The sequence below is a fragment of the Arachis hypogaea genome, chromosome 3 (genome assembly GCF_003086295.3).
Source record: "Arachis hypogaea cultivar Tifrunner chromosome 3, arahy.Tifrunner.gnm2.J5K5, whole genome shotgun sequence".
NCBI classification, from domain to species: Eukaryota; Viridiplantae; Streptophyta; class Magnoliopsida; order Fabales; family Fabaceae; genus Arachis; species Arachis hypogaea.
Window position 1 is genome coordinate 139778899 of NC_092038.1, and position 20196 is coordinate 139799094.

Genomic DNA, 20196 nt, shown 5'->3' on the forward strand with positions numbered 1-20196 from the left:
GAAATTGAATTTCGATAATTAATATAATAAATTTTAAATTTAAAAGACTAAAACAATAAAAATTGTAAATTTCAAGAACTATTACAAAAATTTAGTCTGTCAAGCATATATAATATTACGGTTCCGTTACGTTACCAACAGCATATCTGCCAACTTCTGCCAACTCTTATTTATAATTGTGTTTCATAGAAGTATGTTCGTAGATGTGTCTAATAAAAATATCTTTTTTATAGCTGTGTTTAATAGACGTGTCTTTATAGATATATTTTATGGATGTGTCTCTTTATATATGTATTTAAAATATATTAATTATTAGATACATCCACGAACACACTTCCATGAAACACAATTATAAATAAGAGTTGGCAGAAGTTGGCAGATAATATATTTGTACCCTATACTTTTCCATAATATTATTATTACGTCGGATTGGGCGTTAAGCTTCCCAAGTTGCAATCAAGCTCAAATAAATTTGGATTCTCTAAATTTTAAATTTGTACTTTAGAGGATAAAGTGTGATCTTCTACCTTTGAATGATTTTTTTTTTATATTTATTTTTTATCCTACCTATAAAATAAATGGTGAGAGATCACATTTTATTCTTTAAAGTAAAATTCACACTTTAGAGAATTCAAATCCTATATATATTAGCTTCGGTCCTTTTTCATATTTTTTAATTGAAATTAAGAATGTAGACATATATTTGGAGAAGGAGGAATTATAAGTCAAACATACATGTGGGAACTCTTTTAAAATTAGTTATTCGTATATAATATATATTAAAATATAAAATATATATATTAAAAATTAAATAATATATATTTATACATGAATATATTATAATTAATTTTTAATATATATATAATATTTTTATTATAATATAAAATGTAAAAAAAATATACATTTATACAATAAATATAATTATAAATATCAAAATTAAAATCGATTCCAATCAATTTATACAAATATTTTGGTAAGTTTACTTTGGATTTTGATCATAGATTGAAATAGTAAATCGAATTAGTTAAGTATTTAGATAAAATTTTTGTTCAATCGGCTGGTTTAAACCATAGTTTTTTTTTTTTTTTTTGTGTGTGACTGGTTTAAACCATAGTTTAATAGCAATAACAACAATTTTAATACAATGAAGAGTAATATTAGAAAGAAAAAAAATCAAAATTTATTTTATTTAATATTTATTATTAATTATTACGATAATTAATAAATACTAAATAAAATAAATTTTAAATATTTTTATTTAATTTTTTTTGTTACCAAACATGTGCTTACTGCAAATACTAGTGCAACTTAATCACAATATATATCATGCATGGTTGTAATTATAATCTAAAATTTTAGTTTTTCAACTACAGCACAAACTTGTGGGCGCCATGTTTATTAAGTTCATCAATAAGTACAATAATGGTCGGTGATTTTTTCTTTCTGTTTGTTTGTTCTCTTCAAAGACATGCACATGCATGCATGTAATGTAATGTATTTGATGAGTTTTTGCTTTCAAGGGTCCAAATTTGACGTACCTTATGCAGTTATGCACATGCGATCATACTTAATACTATAAGGATCGAAGCCACAAATACACGTGTGCATCCCATATTATTGAGAACCAACAAACAAAGACCTTTTTTTTTTTTTTTTTTCATTTTCCAGCACAATAATTAAAGTGAGTTCATCTTTATTTGAAAATAAACATCATATGCTGCTATCTATATTTTGCTTGCCAAATTCATTGAACTTCCATCCATGTCCGTACGGAAAAACTGGACTATGTGCAAATAATAACAACTATTATACAATGGCATAATGCCAATGCATCATTGTGTGCTTTCGAATAATTTTGTTCTCAATTTCTAAGATGACACGCATAGTAGTAGGGTCATACTTTACGATTTGTTGATCATTTCTGATTCTTCTAAGTTTAGAGTTTGTTTGAAATGTTAAAAATTAAAATTCATTCGAGAATTAACTTTCTTTTTTTTTTTTTTTTAGAAGGATCAGAGTCTAAACTCTAGAATGTGTAGCAAGAGCTGAACTCAGTTCTAGAGAGAAGAGAGTGTGATTTAAAAATAAGAGTAATGTGATTGTCATTGTGAATGGGTGATTATTACAGATACTAGTGGAGGTATTTATAACACTAGAAATATTTGGTAATAAAAAAAATTAGTTAAAAATAATCAAAACTTATCTTATTTAATATTCATTGATTATTAAAAAAGTATAAAAAAAAACAACATATTTTTTGAATAATATAAACAATAAATTAAAAAAAGTTAATTTTAATTTTAAAAATCAAAATTTGAATTTATTAGGTCTAATCACAATTTTGAATCTTTTATTTTTGTCGGAACTACTCTCTCGCAATCTTGTGTCACCGCTGCTGTTGTATTGCGACTCTTGTGCCCCGTAACTGCTGTCTCGTTACTTATTTCTTATCAACTAAGTCGGGTGTTTATTTTACTATATATGCAGAAGGTTCTTTTCATTTAAATTAGATGTTTATTTGGGTATACCGTTGATATTTTACTTGATTTGCTTGATTCTGCATGATCATGCTCCGCATGATGTTCATTTTACTATGTATGCGAATGGTTTTTTTCACTAAGATGTGGATATTTATTTGGGTCATACCATTTAGGTGAACGAAACAAAGCGGCACGTGATGGAAGTGGCGAAAACACGACATACACAACGGTGTGGAAGCAAGGACAGAGATGCAGCGTTAGAGAAGCGGCAAAACAAGTTCTCTAGCTCGGCGACGGTGCGACGTCACGAAGGGGAGAAGAAGGCGCGCAGCGACAGCGTCGCTTGTAGAGAGAACAGGGGCGGCGTGATGCATAGAAGAAGAAGGTGCAGCGGCAGCGTCGAGAGTAGGGGGTGCGACGCAGGGAAAAAATAAGGTGCATCGGCGGTGTCGGTTGCAGGGAACACAAGGGTGGCGCGACACAGGGGAGAAGGTGTAGTAGCAATACGGTGCGTTGCTTCTTCAAACGATGGCGATGGCGGTGAGGTGCATTAGTGACGTGCGACAGAAAATGAAGAGTGAAACAACTGCAGTAAAATGAGAAAAAGGTGGAAGGTGAGAAACTAGAGTTATGATAGATAAATGGAGTTAAATATTTTTTAGTTTTAATGGACTTGGAATGGAGCTCATTGCTTACGTTGTTCATAGGGCTGGAAGTGAGTCAAGCCAGCTCATGAGCCAGCTCGAGCTCGACTCGTTAACAGCTCGATAAGCTAAGCTCGTGAGCTGGTGAGCTAAGCTTGAGCCTGAAATTGAGCTCATAAATTAAATGAGCCGAGCTTGAGCTTGGATAAGCTCAGCTCATTAGCTCGTGAGCTGGCTCGATTATATATATATAACAATCTTAATTATTTAATATTTATATTTATTTTTTACATATAATTTTAATATAGGACATAAATAAAAAATTTATAATTTATTGATAGATAAACAATATATAAAGTTGATCTTTTCAAATATTTTTAAAAATATATAAGTTATAATTTATTGATATAAAATTATAGATTATGTATCTATGTTTCTCTTATTTGAGCCAGCTCGTGAGCTCGAGCAAGCTCGTGAGCTTTTGGTGAGTCGAGCTTGAACTTAAGAAAATAAGCTCAAGCTCAATTTTCGTGAGCCGAGCTTGAGCTTAGTCTAGCTCGGCTCAGCTCAGCTCACTTCCAGCCTTAGTTGTTCACACTCTTTATTATCTACCTTGTAGAACTCGTTAATATTATAATAATTAATAAATATTAAATAAGATAACTTATGATTTTTTTATCTTTCTAGTACCATCACTTGACTTCTTAACAGAAAAATTGTAACTAACTCAATGCCATGTCATTTTCATTCTCTAACTAACTTCCAAAATCAGCAGCTTGGCTCTCATCACCTTTCTTCAATTCATAACTCCTAACATAATTAAAATGAATTATTTAATTTTCTTTGAGAATTTTAATTTTAATTTTTTATTTATAAGTTAGATTAAAAAGAGTTTAATTTCTAAATCAATTCTCGTACTTTTTAAATTTAATAGGTCAAATATTAAAAATGTTTTTATTTATAATTAATAAAATAACTTTGTGAATTCGAAGGATAAAATTATAAAAAAAAAATTAATTCATATATAATTGAATTTTATTTTAATATATTATAATCATTCTAAATAATAAAATTAAATTTTAAATAAAAATAAATTCTTTTATTAAAAAAATAAAAAAAATTGTATTAAATAATTTTTAAACAAGCTTAGTGTCATTTTTTTTAAAGCCATTATATGTTTTTTTCTTTTTTATGGGTCTAGACGTCTAGTTTCGTAATTAGGTAACCGTCAATAAGGACCCTAGCGTAATAATTTAGAATTTTAGATGTAACATTTTTTGGTCAGAGTTCTACTGTTTTTGTGATGTATCCTAGCTAGCTTCTTCTCTTGCTTTGAGTGTATAATCAACTAAAGATTTCATCGGACCCTTTAATTTGCACCTTCTCATCGCTACGCATTTCAAAAGAAAAAGTTTGTGTTACTAATATGATTATTAATTTTACTTTATTTTATTAAAAAAATATTTGATTGAATGATTTTTTTTTTTTAATATATTAGTTGTTGTTAGCACAAAAAATTCAACACAGCGTAATTACTTCTACTATAATAAGTAGTTGATAACACAAATTTTGGTCCAAGAGTATAGTCAAAATCGAAAGGGAGAGTTTTAATGAGTTGAACTAGTAAAATATAAATAATACCTGAGAAATAGAATTGATTCTTAATTAATACAGATGAATGTGAAAATTATTACTTGACCATCAAGATATAATAAAAACGTGGGTAATTAAACTCAGAAAATAAATAATACATGAACATAGGTAAAAGATAAATAACTACTCAAATACAGTATAAATTTCTTCTCTATAAATAGGAAAATCAAAAAAATTTAAAAAGACTTTTATTCAACATTTCAAATTACACTAAATTTCTATAAATTTTCAGTCATACTAATGCAAAAAGAAAAAAAAATCATAGAATGTCAATATATGTAAATATTTGAAGTCAATTTATTTTATTATTTTCTTTATGGCATTGCCTTTTTTTTCATTTGTTTATATTTGCCTTGTTTTCAATTCCCTTCTTTGTTTACTGTTTTTTTTTTTGTTTAGTTTTTTGTTCATTTATTAACATCTTTATTTAAGAATATTTTAATGGCATTCTTCAAGTTTTTTTAGTATAGCGTTTTGTTTAGATAGTTTTGATTCATTTATATTTATATAATTTTATCGCTTGTAAAGTTATTACACTACAATCAATAAATTTTGAGTTACTCATTTTTTTAAGAAGAATCGTATATATTCTTTGAATTAAGATATAGAATATAAAATTGATGGATCCATTTATAAAAAAAATAAACCAAAATCAAGCCAAACAATTACATATTGGTTATGAAATTATTCGTGATATAATATGACTCAATCCTCTTTTGTCGCTCAAATCTTCGGTTAATAGTTATGGCTAATCACGCAAGAATTAGCGATTGAATCCTTACAAGCTAGGCAAACTATTCCATGATTAAATTAACGGACCTACTAAAGTAATTTTAAACCATTCTCTGTGGTTGCACCATTTTCTTTTTTATTTTTTGGGATATATATGGCTCCAGTTTCTTTTCTCATCATAGTTTATGTTTATTCACAGGTGGACTGAGCGAAATGTACTTTTGCATTTTTTGGTCATGGTCGTTTTCTCCTCATAATTTGGGCTATAAAGGACTCTAAGGCCGATCGAAAACTTTTTTCTTTTCTTGGACGGATAAACCCATGTTAAAGAGCCCCATATATAGAAATCAAGCAAGTAGATCAACAAGACCCAAAAAAAAAAAAACCAAGTAAACAAAATTGGGTTAACAAAAAAATTAACTTAAGAAGGTTGAATAGTCAACTCACTCGTCCCTTAAATCAATACAGATTAAATTAATTTAGGTTAACAGTTAAAATTTTAATTAAAGTGACAAATTATATGTTTCTTAATATGCTATATCCAGATTCAAATATGACAAATGCTAAGTAATAAACAGAACTCTTTAAGTGTTATTCAATTTGAATTAGTAGAAACTAATTTATTAGCCAACAGTAAATTTTAAATAAAATTTAGATTCATTATGAATTAATTTATGTAAATGAGGAATTAATTATTATATGGGACGGGGGATTATCTCCAAACAAACAAGAAACATGAATTTTCCAAAATTAAAAAACATAAGACCAACTATTTAACCGATAAAAATAAAAGTTGAAAGATTCAATTGGTTGATCAATTGTAAATGTGTATTGGGAGAATTCCCTATTTGGGAAATGTAGCTGGTCAACCAACCCGCCCCGCTTGGACATTGGATGCAGCAGCGGTGTTGGAGTCAATGTCATCCAGGTAATCAAATCTGATGCGCCATCAATCCCTCTTCCTCATGCATTTGGTTGGTGGATTTCAACCCCTTGCTGAGTTTCATTAACTCTGCATTTTTTGTCACAAAATTCCTATAAATTTTAGAAGCTGTGAATCATTGAATTGGCCTATATAGAGTGGACTGGAGTGTAGGGGTGGCAATACTACCCGAACTCGCGGGTACCCATCCCGTCCTTATCCGCTTAGGGCAGATAATTATTCGACTCCGCACGGGGACGGATTTTAATGGGTCGGATTTTTGGGCTGGGCAGGGCGGGGCGGGGTCGGGTTTAGGTTGAACCCGCCCCTACCCGCCCCGCTATATATAATATATATGTAAATATATATATTTTTAATATATAATATATGTAACATATATAACATAATTAGTAAAATGATTAATAATATTATATCATATATAAATTTTTACTTTAATTTATATTATGTATGTAAATGGTGGTTATATAATTTTTAAAATTTAATTTTATTTATTGAATTTAATAATTATAGGGGCAAGTAGGGGCGGAGCGGATATCCGCAGGAGCGGATATCCGCAGGAGCGGATATCCGCAGGAGCGGATACCCACAGGAGTGAATTAGGGTTTAATATTTTACAACCCACAGATAGAATGGGACGGATTTGATGCGAGTTTTTTATAGGGTAGAGCGGAGTCGGATAGAACAAAAACCGACCCCTACCCGCCCCGTTGCCACCCCTACAGGAGTGCCTTATTTTTCCTTTTTTATTCACACGTTTCATTTGTTAAATTATATACATCAATTAAATGAATTAATTGTTTATTAAACATGTGTAGGACCGACAATCCATTCTGGCATTTTGGCCCAATTAATTTACACCAAACCTTAGCAACATACTGCCATTTAGACCAGTTTTATTTTAGACCACACAGTAGCTCTAAGTCTCTAATCAATTAGGGTATGTTTGATAAATATGTTGGAAGAAAAAAAAAAAACGTTACAACCTTTTGAAAGTTTTAATTTTTAGTTTGAATAATTTTTTTTATATAAATGTAGAAGTAATTTTGTAAACAAAATTATGTTTACAATAAGTAATTATTTTTAATTTTTGCATTGCACTAAAGAACTTTTGCTATTGATATTTAACATTTATTTTTCTTTTACCAACTTTATTCTTTATACATATTATTGTATTATTTATAGAATTCTTATTATTTCTCGAATTCTTTTTTTATTATTTATATTTTTTATTAATTTTTTGTTTCACATTATATATTTTTATAGTTGTAATTTTTGTACATTATATTTATTATTATCTTTTTATAATATAATTTATTGATCCCATTAGGTAAAATAAATTAAACAAAAAAATTAACCATAAATAATAATAATAGTAAAAAATTATAGCATACTAAAAAATAATACTAAGAGTACTAAAAATATACTATATAAAAACATATAAGAAAAAAGTATAAAAAAATTAAACATGTATAAAAAAATAATATTGTAATTTATTGTCATGTCCTTTTTAGTAATTATTTATCTAAAAATAATTTTAACTAATATTATCCAAATAATATTTATTTTATCAAAATCAATTTTAGTATAGAATTGCCAAACATAAATCATGTTGGCACAAATTTACTTCTATTTAAAATCAAGAGTAAAGTATCGTTTTTGTCCCCAACGTTTGGGGTAAATCCTATTTGTATCCCTAACGTTTAAATCGTCCTATTTGTATCCCTAACGTTTGTAAAAGTGATTCAATGTTATCCTGCCGTCAATTACACATCATGAGCGTTTTAGTTTGAGTTTTAAAAATCTATTTTTGAAGTTAGAATACAAATGTCTGGGATAGAATCGATGATCCACTCCCAAAAATAGCTCATCAAAAGTTGAAACTAATTCCTACAACATTTACATAATTCATTTTTCTAAGGACATAATTGAATCTAAACACAAATAGTGGGTATAATATTAAAATCGAACGCATCCACCTAATTGAGAATGAATACATCTAAGTGAAATAATTGAAAAATATAATCTGATTTGTTAGTATAATTGATAGTAGGATAACATTGAATCACTTTTATAAACGTTAAGGATACAAATATGACGATTTAAACGTTAAGGACATAAATAAGACTTACCCCAAATGTTGGGGACAAAAACGATACTTTACTCTAAAATCAATTCTATAAAATTACTTTCATTCAAACTTCGGTTTCACAAACCACAATTCAAACACACACTTAATATTATTATTATTTTATCACTATTACTATTTCTTTTAAGATATTTTATTTAACCATTTAATAAGTAAATAAATATTATATATTTTTTATTATATTTAAATTTAATTATCTTAATTTAAGAATAATTAATCTATCTATTTTTTTTTACTTTATGAAAAAAAGATAAATCGATTCTTGACTTTTTGGTCCATAAACATCTAAGATCCTGGAAATTTAAAAATACATTTAAATATCTAACCTCTTTAAAATTTGAACATATTGATCTGGGACTAATTTATTTAATTTAAAAAATTCTCTCACGTGTGGAGTCACATTTAATTTTTTCATTGAATATGATAGACCCTGACATACCTAAATAAACATGAAAAATCAATATGTTTAGATTTTTAAAAAATTACAAATTTAAATATATTTTTAAATCTTCAAAAATTTAAATATTTGTAGACCTATTTATCATTTCCTATTATTTTATTAACTTTCTCACACTAGCTTGAGCGTAGAGACGTGGTGGCAGCACGTGACTGAGTATCTCCAACTCAGTAGAAAGTAGAAAGAGTATCCCTTTCATTTTTTGTTGGTTGTCCTCGCTCATCACTCTTTCCAGAGTCAGAAGCTGTTGCTTTGCATACTATACTCTTGGTGTAGCTGGCCACGGAACTTCTAGAGAGAGAAACCGCTTTTCGCTTCAACTCTCTCTCTCTTACATGGCCGATGAACCAATGCCCACTCGCTGGTCCTTCCAGGTCTCAGTCTCTCTCTCTCCATCTCTGTTTGTTTGTTTCCTCAGAAGATCTTCAACGCTAAAACCATGCGCAATTCTCAATTTATTTTGCTGCTTTTTTCCCTTTTTGGCGCTACGAACCCTTGGACTGCACTTCCCCCGATCAACCTACTCGGACGATTTGTTGCGATGCTTTCAATTGCATTGTCATGCAGTTGTAGAAGTAGGATCGGTTTGATGTGTTTTTGTTAATCGGTTGTTTTTTTCTTCCGTTTTCTCGTCGTGCTAGTTGAGCTGTTCTACTAGATTGGATCCATTTTCCGTCGTTTAGTGTTCTAACTAGCTTGCAAACTTTCTAGGAAAATTTATTTCTATTTGAGAAGGCATTTACTGTCTGTTGTGTAATTTTCTGTCTGAAATTTCGTTGGTTGTGCTTTTGAATCTTGATCTGGTGGATAGTGTATTTGTGCCGAGGGTTTTACAATTTTTCATCTCTCTCTCTCTCTCTCTCTCTCTCTCTCTCTTGTCTTTTTTATTTATTATTATTATAGGACTTCAAATTGAATTATGATGCGATGTTTGGGAGGAAGAAAGTGGTGGAGAATGGTGAGGCTGCTGATAAAGCTGTTGGTAATGGAAACTCATTGAACCATGCATCCAACGGCAATCTGCAAGCTAAAAGATCATCTGATATGACAATCTTTGAGCAGTTTCAGAGCCAGGTTCCTATGTCTGATACATCAGATTTTTCACGTGAACCCTTCATCAATGCTTCAAATTTGACTCATCCGTGCTTCATTTTTATGTGTTTCAGGGGCAGAATCCTGCGCAGACAAATGGCTTTTCACCAAACCATGGGGACGAAAGGCCGTATGGTTTTTTGACTCATCACTTTGTATTATTTTCCAAAAGAATTCAGCACTTCTATTTTTCTGTATGGATTAATCGTGTAGAGAGAAAAAAAGAAGGAATGGTATTGGCATGCTCGAGTCGTGAATCGTGTTATGATTGGATATTAATTGCATCTCTTATAATTGTTGAAGTCATCATTTTCAATGCTTGAATCTATTTTATGAATTATTGGTTGAAATTGATTGCTTGGGTAATTGATAGTAGTGTGAAGTCTTTCTAGTTTTTCTGTTATTTATAAAATGAAACATTAAATCTTATTAACAAAGATGTCACTGGTGTATTCTACACTAATTAGAGCAGTTTATTGGAATCCTATGTATCACAAACATGTAGGTTGTTGTCCGTAATTAATTGAGCAGCAAATTAATTGGATTGTTGCTAAGCTCTGACTTTGAGTGATGTTATGGTAGATTGAAAAAATTTTCATTCTCTAAACTACTGATAATTAATTATCCTGAACATTTTCAGGCAAAAGTCTTTGCTTCCACCTTTTGAATCTGCAGAGATGCGTGCTTTAGCAGAGAGCTTAAGTAGGTAAATTTTCTCCTAATCTTTCACAAACATTTATACAACTGATGGTCATATGGAACCGATACATTGTGCTTGGATCAAGGATTTCATGTGTGATTCTTTCGTTTTATCTTTATCTTTATTATTCCACATCATACTATTGGCAGGGATATAATTCGTGGGAGTCCAAATGTGAAGTGGGAAAGCATCAAGGGGTTAGGGAATGCCAAACTTTTGCTAAAAGAGGCTGTTGTGATGCCAATTAAGTATCCCAAGTAGGTTTCGCTATTTAAGACTTACTTTGCCTAATATTGGTTATATAACTTGATAACGGTTGGTCTCATTGCATGTTAAAATACTCTTGAATATGGATGTTGTAGATCATTTACTGGACATATGAGGTGAAAACTTCTCGTAGTCACACTGATCTTTCTCATTTTGTCTAGGTACTTTACTGGTCTGTTATCTCCATGGAAAGGCATTCTCCTTTTTGGCCCACCAGGGACAGGAAAGGTTTGTATTAATATTTCCCCTAAATTGTATAGGGATTTCATCCTCAATGTCTACTAACATTGCAAGAGATTGTTGTTTTTCAGTGAAATAAAATCTTACTCTCAAACTAAACTAAATTCTTTCGACATAAAAATACAGCTTTTTCTGGATATCCATGTTTTATTTAAATTGTTGAAAGTTATATAACTTTAATTTGAATGATGCAGACAATGCTTGCAAAGGCTGTTGCAACAGAGTGCCAGACTACATTTTTTAATATTTCAGCATCATCTGTTGTCAGCAAATGGCGAGGCATGTTACTCATAACTCTTTTTCCCCCTTGTTTCCAAAGTACTTATTTTTCTTTTGTATTTTCGTTTATGTAAAACTTATAAGTCTGCAGTGTTCATTTTCTCAAGAAAGTGATTTAAATATTTTGGTTGCAAAGAATAATACTGCAATTCTGTTTCCCCGAACAAGAAGATAGACTAATCTTTTCCACAAGGTGATGCAACTAACTATTGTTGATGAAATAGTATGATGCAACAAGTGGCCTGGATCTTGTTAATTAATCTCATATCCTATTTGGTTCAGAAAAGACATGGTACTGCTGTCATCCTCTGTTACTTAGCCAAATATGTACACACAGGCACTCACATCATATATCATATTCAGAGTGCCAGGAGCTCAAAACGGCCACTTGGTATATTAGGGATGATTTGGATTGAAAGAAAGAGTGTGGATATATTTGTTTTATGAGCTTTGCAATGTCCTCCAAATAATCCTTCTAAAACAAGCAAAATGTTTTTTTTTAGAACATACTTTTTTTTTGAAGTTACTAAATACATTTTCAAAGCATTCAAATATTTTTCCTTGTTTGGCAATTATGAGGACTGTTAGGAGAATTCCTTAGGAGGATCTAGAATTATTCTTGTATTTTAGATGACATTGCTTCATTTGAATGCCTAGATTCCTCCTTTGTTTGGATTAAATTGCCTTCATCTTGTAAGGAAGAGAAAGAGCTTTCAAAGTGCTCCTTGTTCTTCTCTGTTTAGTTTATAATACAGTGGGCAACTGGGCATGCACATTTACAGAATTTATTCTAGATTGCAGGTGATTCCGAGAAGTTGATAAAGGTGTTATTTGAGCTTGCAAGACACCATGCCCCCTCAACCATATTTCTTGATGAAATTGATGCAATCATTAGTCAACGCGGTGAAGCACGCAGTGAACATGAAGCAAGTAGACGACTAAAAACTGAACTACTCATACAGGTGATGCTTTCTTCTTAAACTAAATATAATTTCATAATCACCAGCTTAATGATAATAACATGATTTGTATTGAAAACACTTTATATGTTAGCTGTCCTTGGATAAAATCAACTATGATAGAATTCGAAGTTATTGCATATATTGGACTTGTTTCTTGCCTCCTATATCTGGTCAGCAAAAAGAGAATGTACTGTTGAGAGTGTTTACCATCCAAAATATGACTGTTATATAGAGGTGGATCCACATTGTATATGTTGTGGGGACAATTACCTGGACTAAGTTTGAGGAAATTTTACTGAATATGTTTTTTATTGTTCATTTCACCCTTTAACTAGCTAGTGTGACTGAGATTCATTTGACCATTATTTTACCGGACTAAGAAAGATAGGTAATACTTTACTCTTATTGAGGAAACTGAATATTGCACTAACCCGTGATCCGATCAGATCACTACCTCTTGAAATTTTCACTCACATTATCTCACTGTATTTATAGTTCTGTATTTATACTACACAACGTACAATTCCTTTAGTTCCCTTGCAGCACCTTACAGCTCCTTTATCAATTTACAATGAAGTGACGTGTATTCTGTTGTGCTCTCTCAAATATTGATCATTTGCATTAGATTGCAGATGGACGGTTTGGCCAAGACTGATGAGCTTGTTTTTGTTTTGGCGGCAACAAATCTTCCCTGGGAATTGGATGCAGCTATGCTCCGCCGTCTTGAGAAGCGAGTATCCTTTCAACATATAATAGTTCATTGTTCACTACCAAAATTTGAACATTTTATTCTTTAAACAAATTGACATTCTGTCTTGGTTAATATATTAATTTTACTCCATCTGGAGATGCATTGCCAGCCAAGTAGAGCTGCATTTGCAAGCTCAGTATGCATGAAGCACACTATAAATTGGGCTTCTTTTAAATTAACCTAAGATGTTTGGGAGGCACACATGAATTACCAAGAATGTAACCAACTTCATAGATCCTCTCTTTTGATCAGCACACTGACTGTTCTTTCCTTTTAGGGTAGAAAATATATCTTTGTCCAAGTCATATTCACATGATACCTCCTAAGCAGTCTGATCATGCAATTTATCCTCTCTAATGGTTTTCCTTTGACCATATTGGAAAGATCCTTGTACCACTCCCAGAACCAGAAGCAAGAAGATCCATGTTCGAGGAACTCCTTCCTCCGCAGCCTGATGAGGAAGAGATCCCCTATGATTTGCTAGTGGAGCGGACCGAAGGATATTCAGGGTCAGATATCCGGTTACTCTGCAAAGAGACAGCGATGCAGCCTTTGAGACGCCTAATGTCTCAACTTGAACAGAGACAAGAGGTGGTACCGGAAGAAGGTATGTCAGTTTGCACAATCTACATGCACTGGTTACTCCTGGTAGTGCTGTTCCTTCAATGTTGACATTTGCAATTCGCATTAATTGTGTTGCAGAGTTGCCAAAAGTTGGGCCAATCAGGTATGAAGATATAGAAGCAGCATTGAAAAACACAAGGCCATCTGCTCACCTGCATGCCCATAAATATGAAAAGTTTAATGCTGATTATGGCAGTCAAATACTTCACTGAATAGATGTAGCCTTCACTTTCTTCCATTAGGTAGCTCTCCCAATTTGTATGCGACAAAATTGCGGTTGTACAACTACGGAACCCGAAACATTATTTGGGTGGAGTTTGGCGATGTTATTTGCATAATTTCATCAAATGGTTCTCAGGTTCTGGTTTTTCTCAAACCCCGGTCAATTTGTGTTTGTGCAACAATTATTACAAGTCCCGTCGTATTTAGGCTTCGGGATATGGCTGTGGGTAATTAAGTTTTTATGACTACAATCTTTATAATTGCTTGGTAGTTCTCTCTTTTGAGTTAATTTTTCGAGTCAGTAATTTTTCACTTAAATCCCTAGTTTATATATGGTTTTTTCTGTAACTGATACTATTTTTTCATGCAAACGTTAGCGTTAAATGCCTTGCATTTTTACGTTAAAAAAAATAGTAAAAGTAAATACCTCTCGGTTTTTGTTATAGTTAAAGAGTTAAGATTTTTTTTACAATAAAAAAATATGCACATTATATACAATTTTCACACTATTTTAAAAATTTAGTTATAACATTTACTTTTCAGTAAAGAACTCCTTTCTATTATCCCAAATTATCTCTTAAATTTTCATTTTTCACAAAATTATAAAATTTAAAAGTATTAAAAATAAAAGAAAGAAATAAAAATAGATCAAATAAGCCCTAAGGATTCATTATGTCTGGTAGATTCTTGAGTCATGAAATTGTTTTAACATGTATTATTTTTTTGGTGACTCTCTGGACTCTTTTTGGTGACTAACATGTATTATTTTGATATAGTTTATTTGACATTGAGTAAAACTTTTTGGTTTTTTTTCCCTCAATTTAACATATTAATTATTAAATAAGAATTTGTCAAAAGTTCTTTAATTTTATCTTAGCTTTCACATGTTTTTATGCGCAAGGAATTTGATGATCCAACAACCTTTGGACTATTAAATAGTCCTAACAATAAAATATATTTTTTAAGTTTTTAATAATTATTAAATAATTTTTATTTAATTTAATTATAAATTAATTTTTTATATATTATTTAATTATAAAATTTATTTTTTATTTTATAAATTATTATTTTATTATTTATCTATTTTATCTTTAAAATTTTATCTTCAATAAAAAAAATAGATGCCAATTAATATCTAACAGTTATATAAGTCTATTAGTGTTTGTAGGTAAATGTCTCCAGCAAGATAGATTTAAACAAGATGCAATACTATATTTATAAATTATAAATTTATGCAACCCACTACTAATTTAAAATTTGTAAGTTTTTTTTTTTGTCTATTCTTTGGTATATATAATTTTTCCTTAACAATATATATAACATTCATATTACAATTTTATGGTTTATATATATGTTCTCATTTAAGAGAATGAACACTGGTGTCTAATGATAATTTCTGTTGAGATCGCACAATCTATCACTCGGACATCTAGTTTGATAATGACAAAAATTTTTATCGTACGTGTTATTAATACATTAGTAATGCTAACAAAATGTTTTTTAAACTTCGTTTATTTGTACATATTAATTCACATGTCTCTAAAGATATAATAACACATACTATGAAGAGAGAAATTTTTTAGTTTTAGAGAGAGAAAAAAGTCATGTAAAAATGGGAGCTTTTGTTCAAAAAAAGAAGGCTGTTCAAAAAAAGGAAGGCATAATATATAGCGCAATACTCAATTCAATCGATTGTGTTATCCTTTTAATTAATTGAATAAAAAAATTTATATTTCCGTGCAAAATTCAATTGATTGTGTTATACTTTCAATTGCCCAATTCAATCGATTGTGTTACACTTTTAATCGATTGAATAAGAAAAAATCCATATTATCATACAAAATTCAATTGATTGTGTTGTATTTTCAATCTATTGAATACGAAAAAATTTATATTCTAGTGTGCAGTTTAATCGACTATGTTATACTTTTAATCGTTTTTTTTACACCACTCGTTTCTTATCAATGAATTGATGTCAAATAAATAAATTGAATTAACAACAAACACGATTTTTTTATTTTTATCAAGAGAAAAATTCGTTGATTCATATTGTCAAAATATGTATAGACATCACGATTAATAAAAAATTTATTTCGTTGTTATTTTTAATTGTTAATAAGCATAAACGATGAATAATAAAATAATAATTTATAAAATAGAGAATAAATTTTATAATTAAATAATATATAAAAAATTAATTTATAATTAAAATTAAATAAAAATTATTTAATAATTATTAAAACATTTTAAAAATATATTTTATTACTAAAACTATTTAATAGTCTAAATATTATGATAAAAAATTAATTATATGATAAATTGATTAAAAAGATAAATTGATTATACTCATTGAGTTTAAAAAGATAAATTGATTATATGATAAAAAAAATATTAAATGATTGTGTTTCTTAAAGTTATCACCTGATGGTACCATTTTTTCTAAAATATCGTTTATATATAGATTTATATAATATTTTGTTATTTTTAAACAAAATAGTGAATTAATAGACATAATACAAGTCACTGGTTTGATTAAACCAAGCATTGGCAGCCACCGTCCAAGGCCAAGGCAGGAAACGAAGGGGAGTGAATATCTCGATTTTTTTTCTGTCAATAAATATTATTGTCAAGTATTTTTTTTGTCTTATTTGAAAAAAATGATAAAATATTGTATTTGTACCAGCAATTTTTTTTTTTTAAAAAGGGATAAATTATCTTCTAAAAACCTATACCCAGTCAAATTGTTGAAGAATTACATTGCAATACACCGTCAAAAAATCTGCAATACACTTTCTATTGTTATGATCCGACTGCATACCGCTTCAATTTAACTATTAATATGGCCGGGCCGGACCCCAGAAATAAGTAACAGAATTATAGAAGAATCAAAGAAAATATAACAATAGCAATAATTTAAGGGGAATGCTAGGGGGACAATAACTTTGTTGAACAAAATGAACAATCACCAATCAAATAAAAACACACTATACCTCCAAATTAATCCTCTAAATTTTAATATTAAAATAACCATCCGTACACTAGTAAAATGAACATCCGATATATCTATTATTTACATTATTTAATATTTTCATTGTTTACCTATACTTTTCCATAATTTAATAAATAATGTTGACTATTCATCTATCTTTTTTAATTCATGTCCAACTACTCATTCTACATACACGTTACTGTAAATATCTTCACAATTCGCCCTTCCAACTTCAAACACGCAGGCGCACGGGAGTGGATCCTCTCGTACTTAATCTTCATACTGTATTTTTCGTGCAAATGACACTGAAATTCTTGTACAAATTACTCACCACCGTTTCTTTTACAGTTATTATATATTGTCATTGAGTTTCTTATAAAAAAAAAAAAGAAGTGTATTCCATGCATTTCTCTGCAGTTCCGTCGAAATGCAGTAGCATTTCTCATGCAATGCTCATCAGCATGAAGAAACAGTAATCTCTTTCAACAAAAAAATAAAAAATAAAAGTAATGACCGTACACGCCTCTCTTAGCTACCATGAGTTTCCTTAATTATTTTAGTTTTCTCAAGAAAGCTAAGGAAAATTCCCAACAACGCACTTGAACTATACAATTAATATAAGAATACAACAATATCAAAATATAATGTTTTTACAAGTTAAATTTCATGCAAAGTTTACAAATGTTGACACGCTCATATATATCATACATGTAAATGTACCCTAATGTACACATGCATGCATCAAAAACGTCTATAAATACGAAATGGCAGATCAAATACACAAAAACAAATACAGTTTTAATTAGTCCATTGATCACAACATTTTACTAATTACATTACATTACATTTCTCACAATGAATCGACAAACTAAACCCGAAAATGTGGACCAGGTCATATCCCTGCGCGATCCACCCCGGCAGTCCCGCAGCAGCAACCAGCAGTCTCGCAGCGGCGGCGGCAGCAGCAGCAGCAACAACAGAGCAGCGAAAACTGAAGACTTGGCCTATACGACTAAGATGACCACAAAACCCACATGATCACTAGGAAACAAAACAGGTACTTAAAGTATATATATTATGGGAAGTTCTATGGTGATATTGGTTTTGGTGGCTAAGAGTGGTATAAATTTGACCAACAAATAAAATATTGACACATGATAAAAAAATAAATCTAAAATTAAAATGATTCTCTCTTTCTTATAATTTCTTATAATTACTTTTATCAAAATAATTTTTTATAATTTTTTTATAATTATAAAAATAATTTAAAAAAATATTAAAATAAAATTTTAATTATATTTTTAATTATTATTTTATTATTATTTTTATTTTTAAAAAATAATTTCTTATAATTATTTTTATTATTATTATTTTTAATAATTTCTAAAAATAATATCAAAATTATTTTTTAATTATTTTTATTATTATTTTTTATCAAAATAAATTTTTTTATAATTATTTTTTCTTTTTGTAATTTTGGAAAACTAAAACCAAAATAATATTCTTTCTCTTATAATTTTTTATGATTATTTTTAAACTAACACCAAGAGAAAAAATATCATTTTGGTATTAGTTTTTCAAAATTACAAAACAAAATCATTATAAAAAATTATTTTTTAAAAACAAAAATAATAATAAAAATAATTAAAAAATAATTTTGGTGTTATTTTTAGAAATTACTAAAAATAATTAAAAAATAAAAATAATTATAAAAAATTATTTTAGTAAAAATAATTATAAAAAAATTATTTTATTAAAAATAATAAAATAATAATAAAATAATAATTATAAATATAATTATAAAATTATTTTGGTGTTATTTTTTTAAAATTATTTTTTATAATTATGAAAATAATTATAAAAAATTATTTTGATAAAAATAATCATAAAAAATTACAAAAGAGAGAATCATTTTTATTTTAGATTTAATTTTTTTACCATATGTCAATATTTTACTTGTTATTCAAATTTATACCATTTTTAACCACCAAAATTAATGCCATTATAGAACTTCCCATATATTATTATCTCATTGTTATTAAGCATGATGTGAAGAAGATGATAACTAAATATTATTCATCCTTTCAATATTTTTGTTGAAGGTACATGCACATGTGGAAGTGGGAATAAGCTTGCAGCAGCAGCAGCAGAGATTGTTATTGTTGATCAAAGATTATTCATTATTTGGTTAATTAATTGTAATTCGTTAATTATTATTGTTCGTTTCGTTCTTATTGGTCTATCTGTTTAATTTGTAGCTTTTGACCATTATTATATAGAAAGTGATTTACGAAAATATTTGTTAACAAAAAAAATTAATCATAACTCAGTTTTATTTAATATTTATTAATTATTGTGACAATTAATAAATATTAAATAACATAAATTTTAGCCCTTTTTTACTTAGCATTATCGTTATATTTATAGGAAGGTTTTGAAGGTTTAATTAGGTGGTCATCACTAACTCATTTTCTTTGGATAAGCTTTCAATTACTCCTTATATCATATCACTCCACCTATTTTAGAGCAAATATTCAATCCAGTCCCTATTCATTTTTAAGAAGGATAACGCGATTCTTGTTAAAAAAAAATACGTTCCGACTCCTGTTTCTATATTTCATAAGACATGGCAGCCCTTCTATGCCTTTCGGCGTTAAAAACAAATGAAATAAGTATATGTGTCACTTAAGTGTGATGAATTGGCTGTCAGGTGTCTATTAAGTGTCAACCTGTCAATTTAAAAATAGACAGGAGTCGATCTCTCCCTGCCTCCCAAACAAAAACGCTATCATTTTAAGTGGGTATAGTTAATTGAATACTCTTTTGAGTAACTATATTAGTAAGGGCTGTAATGATGATTCCCTTATTCTATTATTATGGTATCATGTGTTAAATTTCAACTTTCAGCCGATGGCTTCTTACTTTATTCAACAAATTTATAATGCCTTATTTTATTACAAAATTATGTATACTACTGCATTCTTTAAAATTGAATAAACAAACATATAAAAAAAA

At 29.1% G+C, this 20196-nt stretch overlaps 1 protein-coding gene and 1 long non-coding RNA gene across 2 annotated transcripts; both read left to right on the forward strand.

Moving 5' to 3' along the window:
• The first annotated feature begins 9118 nt into the window (after window positions 1–9118).
• LOC112734609 (uncharacterized) lies at window positions 9119–14452 on the forward strand. The gene is made up of 11 exons (XM_025783999.3): window positions 9119–9429; window positions 9959–10129; window positions 10222–10277; window positions 10788–10853; window positions 10997–11104; window positions 11276–11342; window positions 11549–11633; window positions 12435–12595; window positions 13228–13329; window positions 13731–13953; window positions 14049–14452. The coding sequence occupies exons 1-11, from the start codon at window positions 9391–9393 to the stop codon at window positions 14180–14182; spliced, it is 1212 nt and encodes a 403-aa protein (XP_025639784.1). The 5' UTR covers window positions 9119–9390; the 3' UTR covers window positions 14183–14452.
• Window positions 14453–17933: 3481 nt separating this feature from the next.
• Window positions 17934–19477, forward strand: LOC140182846 (uncharacterized). The gene is made up of 2 exons (XR_011879045.1): window positions 17934–18238; window positions 19284–19477. It is a non-coding gene; the product is annotated as an uncharacterized lncRNA (long non-coding RNA).
• Window positions 19478–20196: the final 719 nt, after the last annotated feature.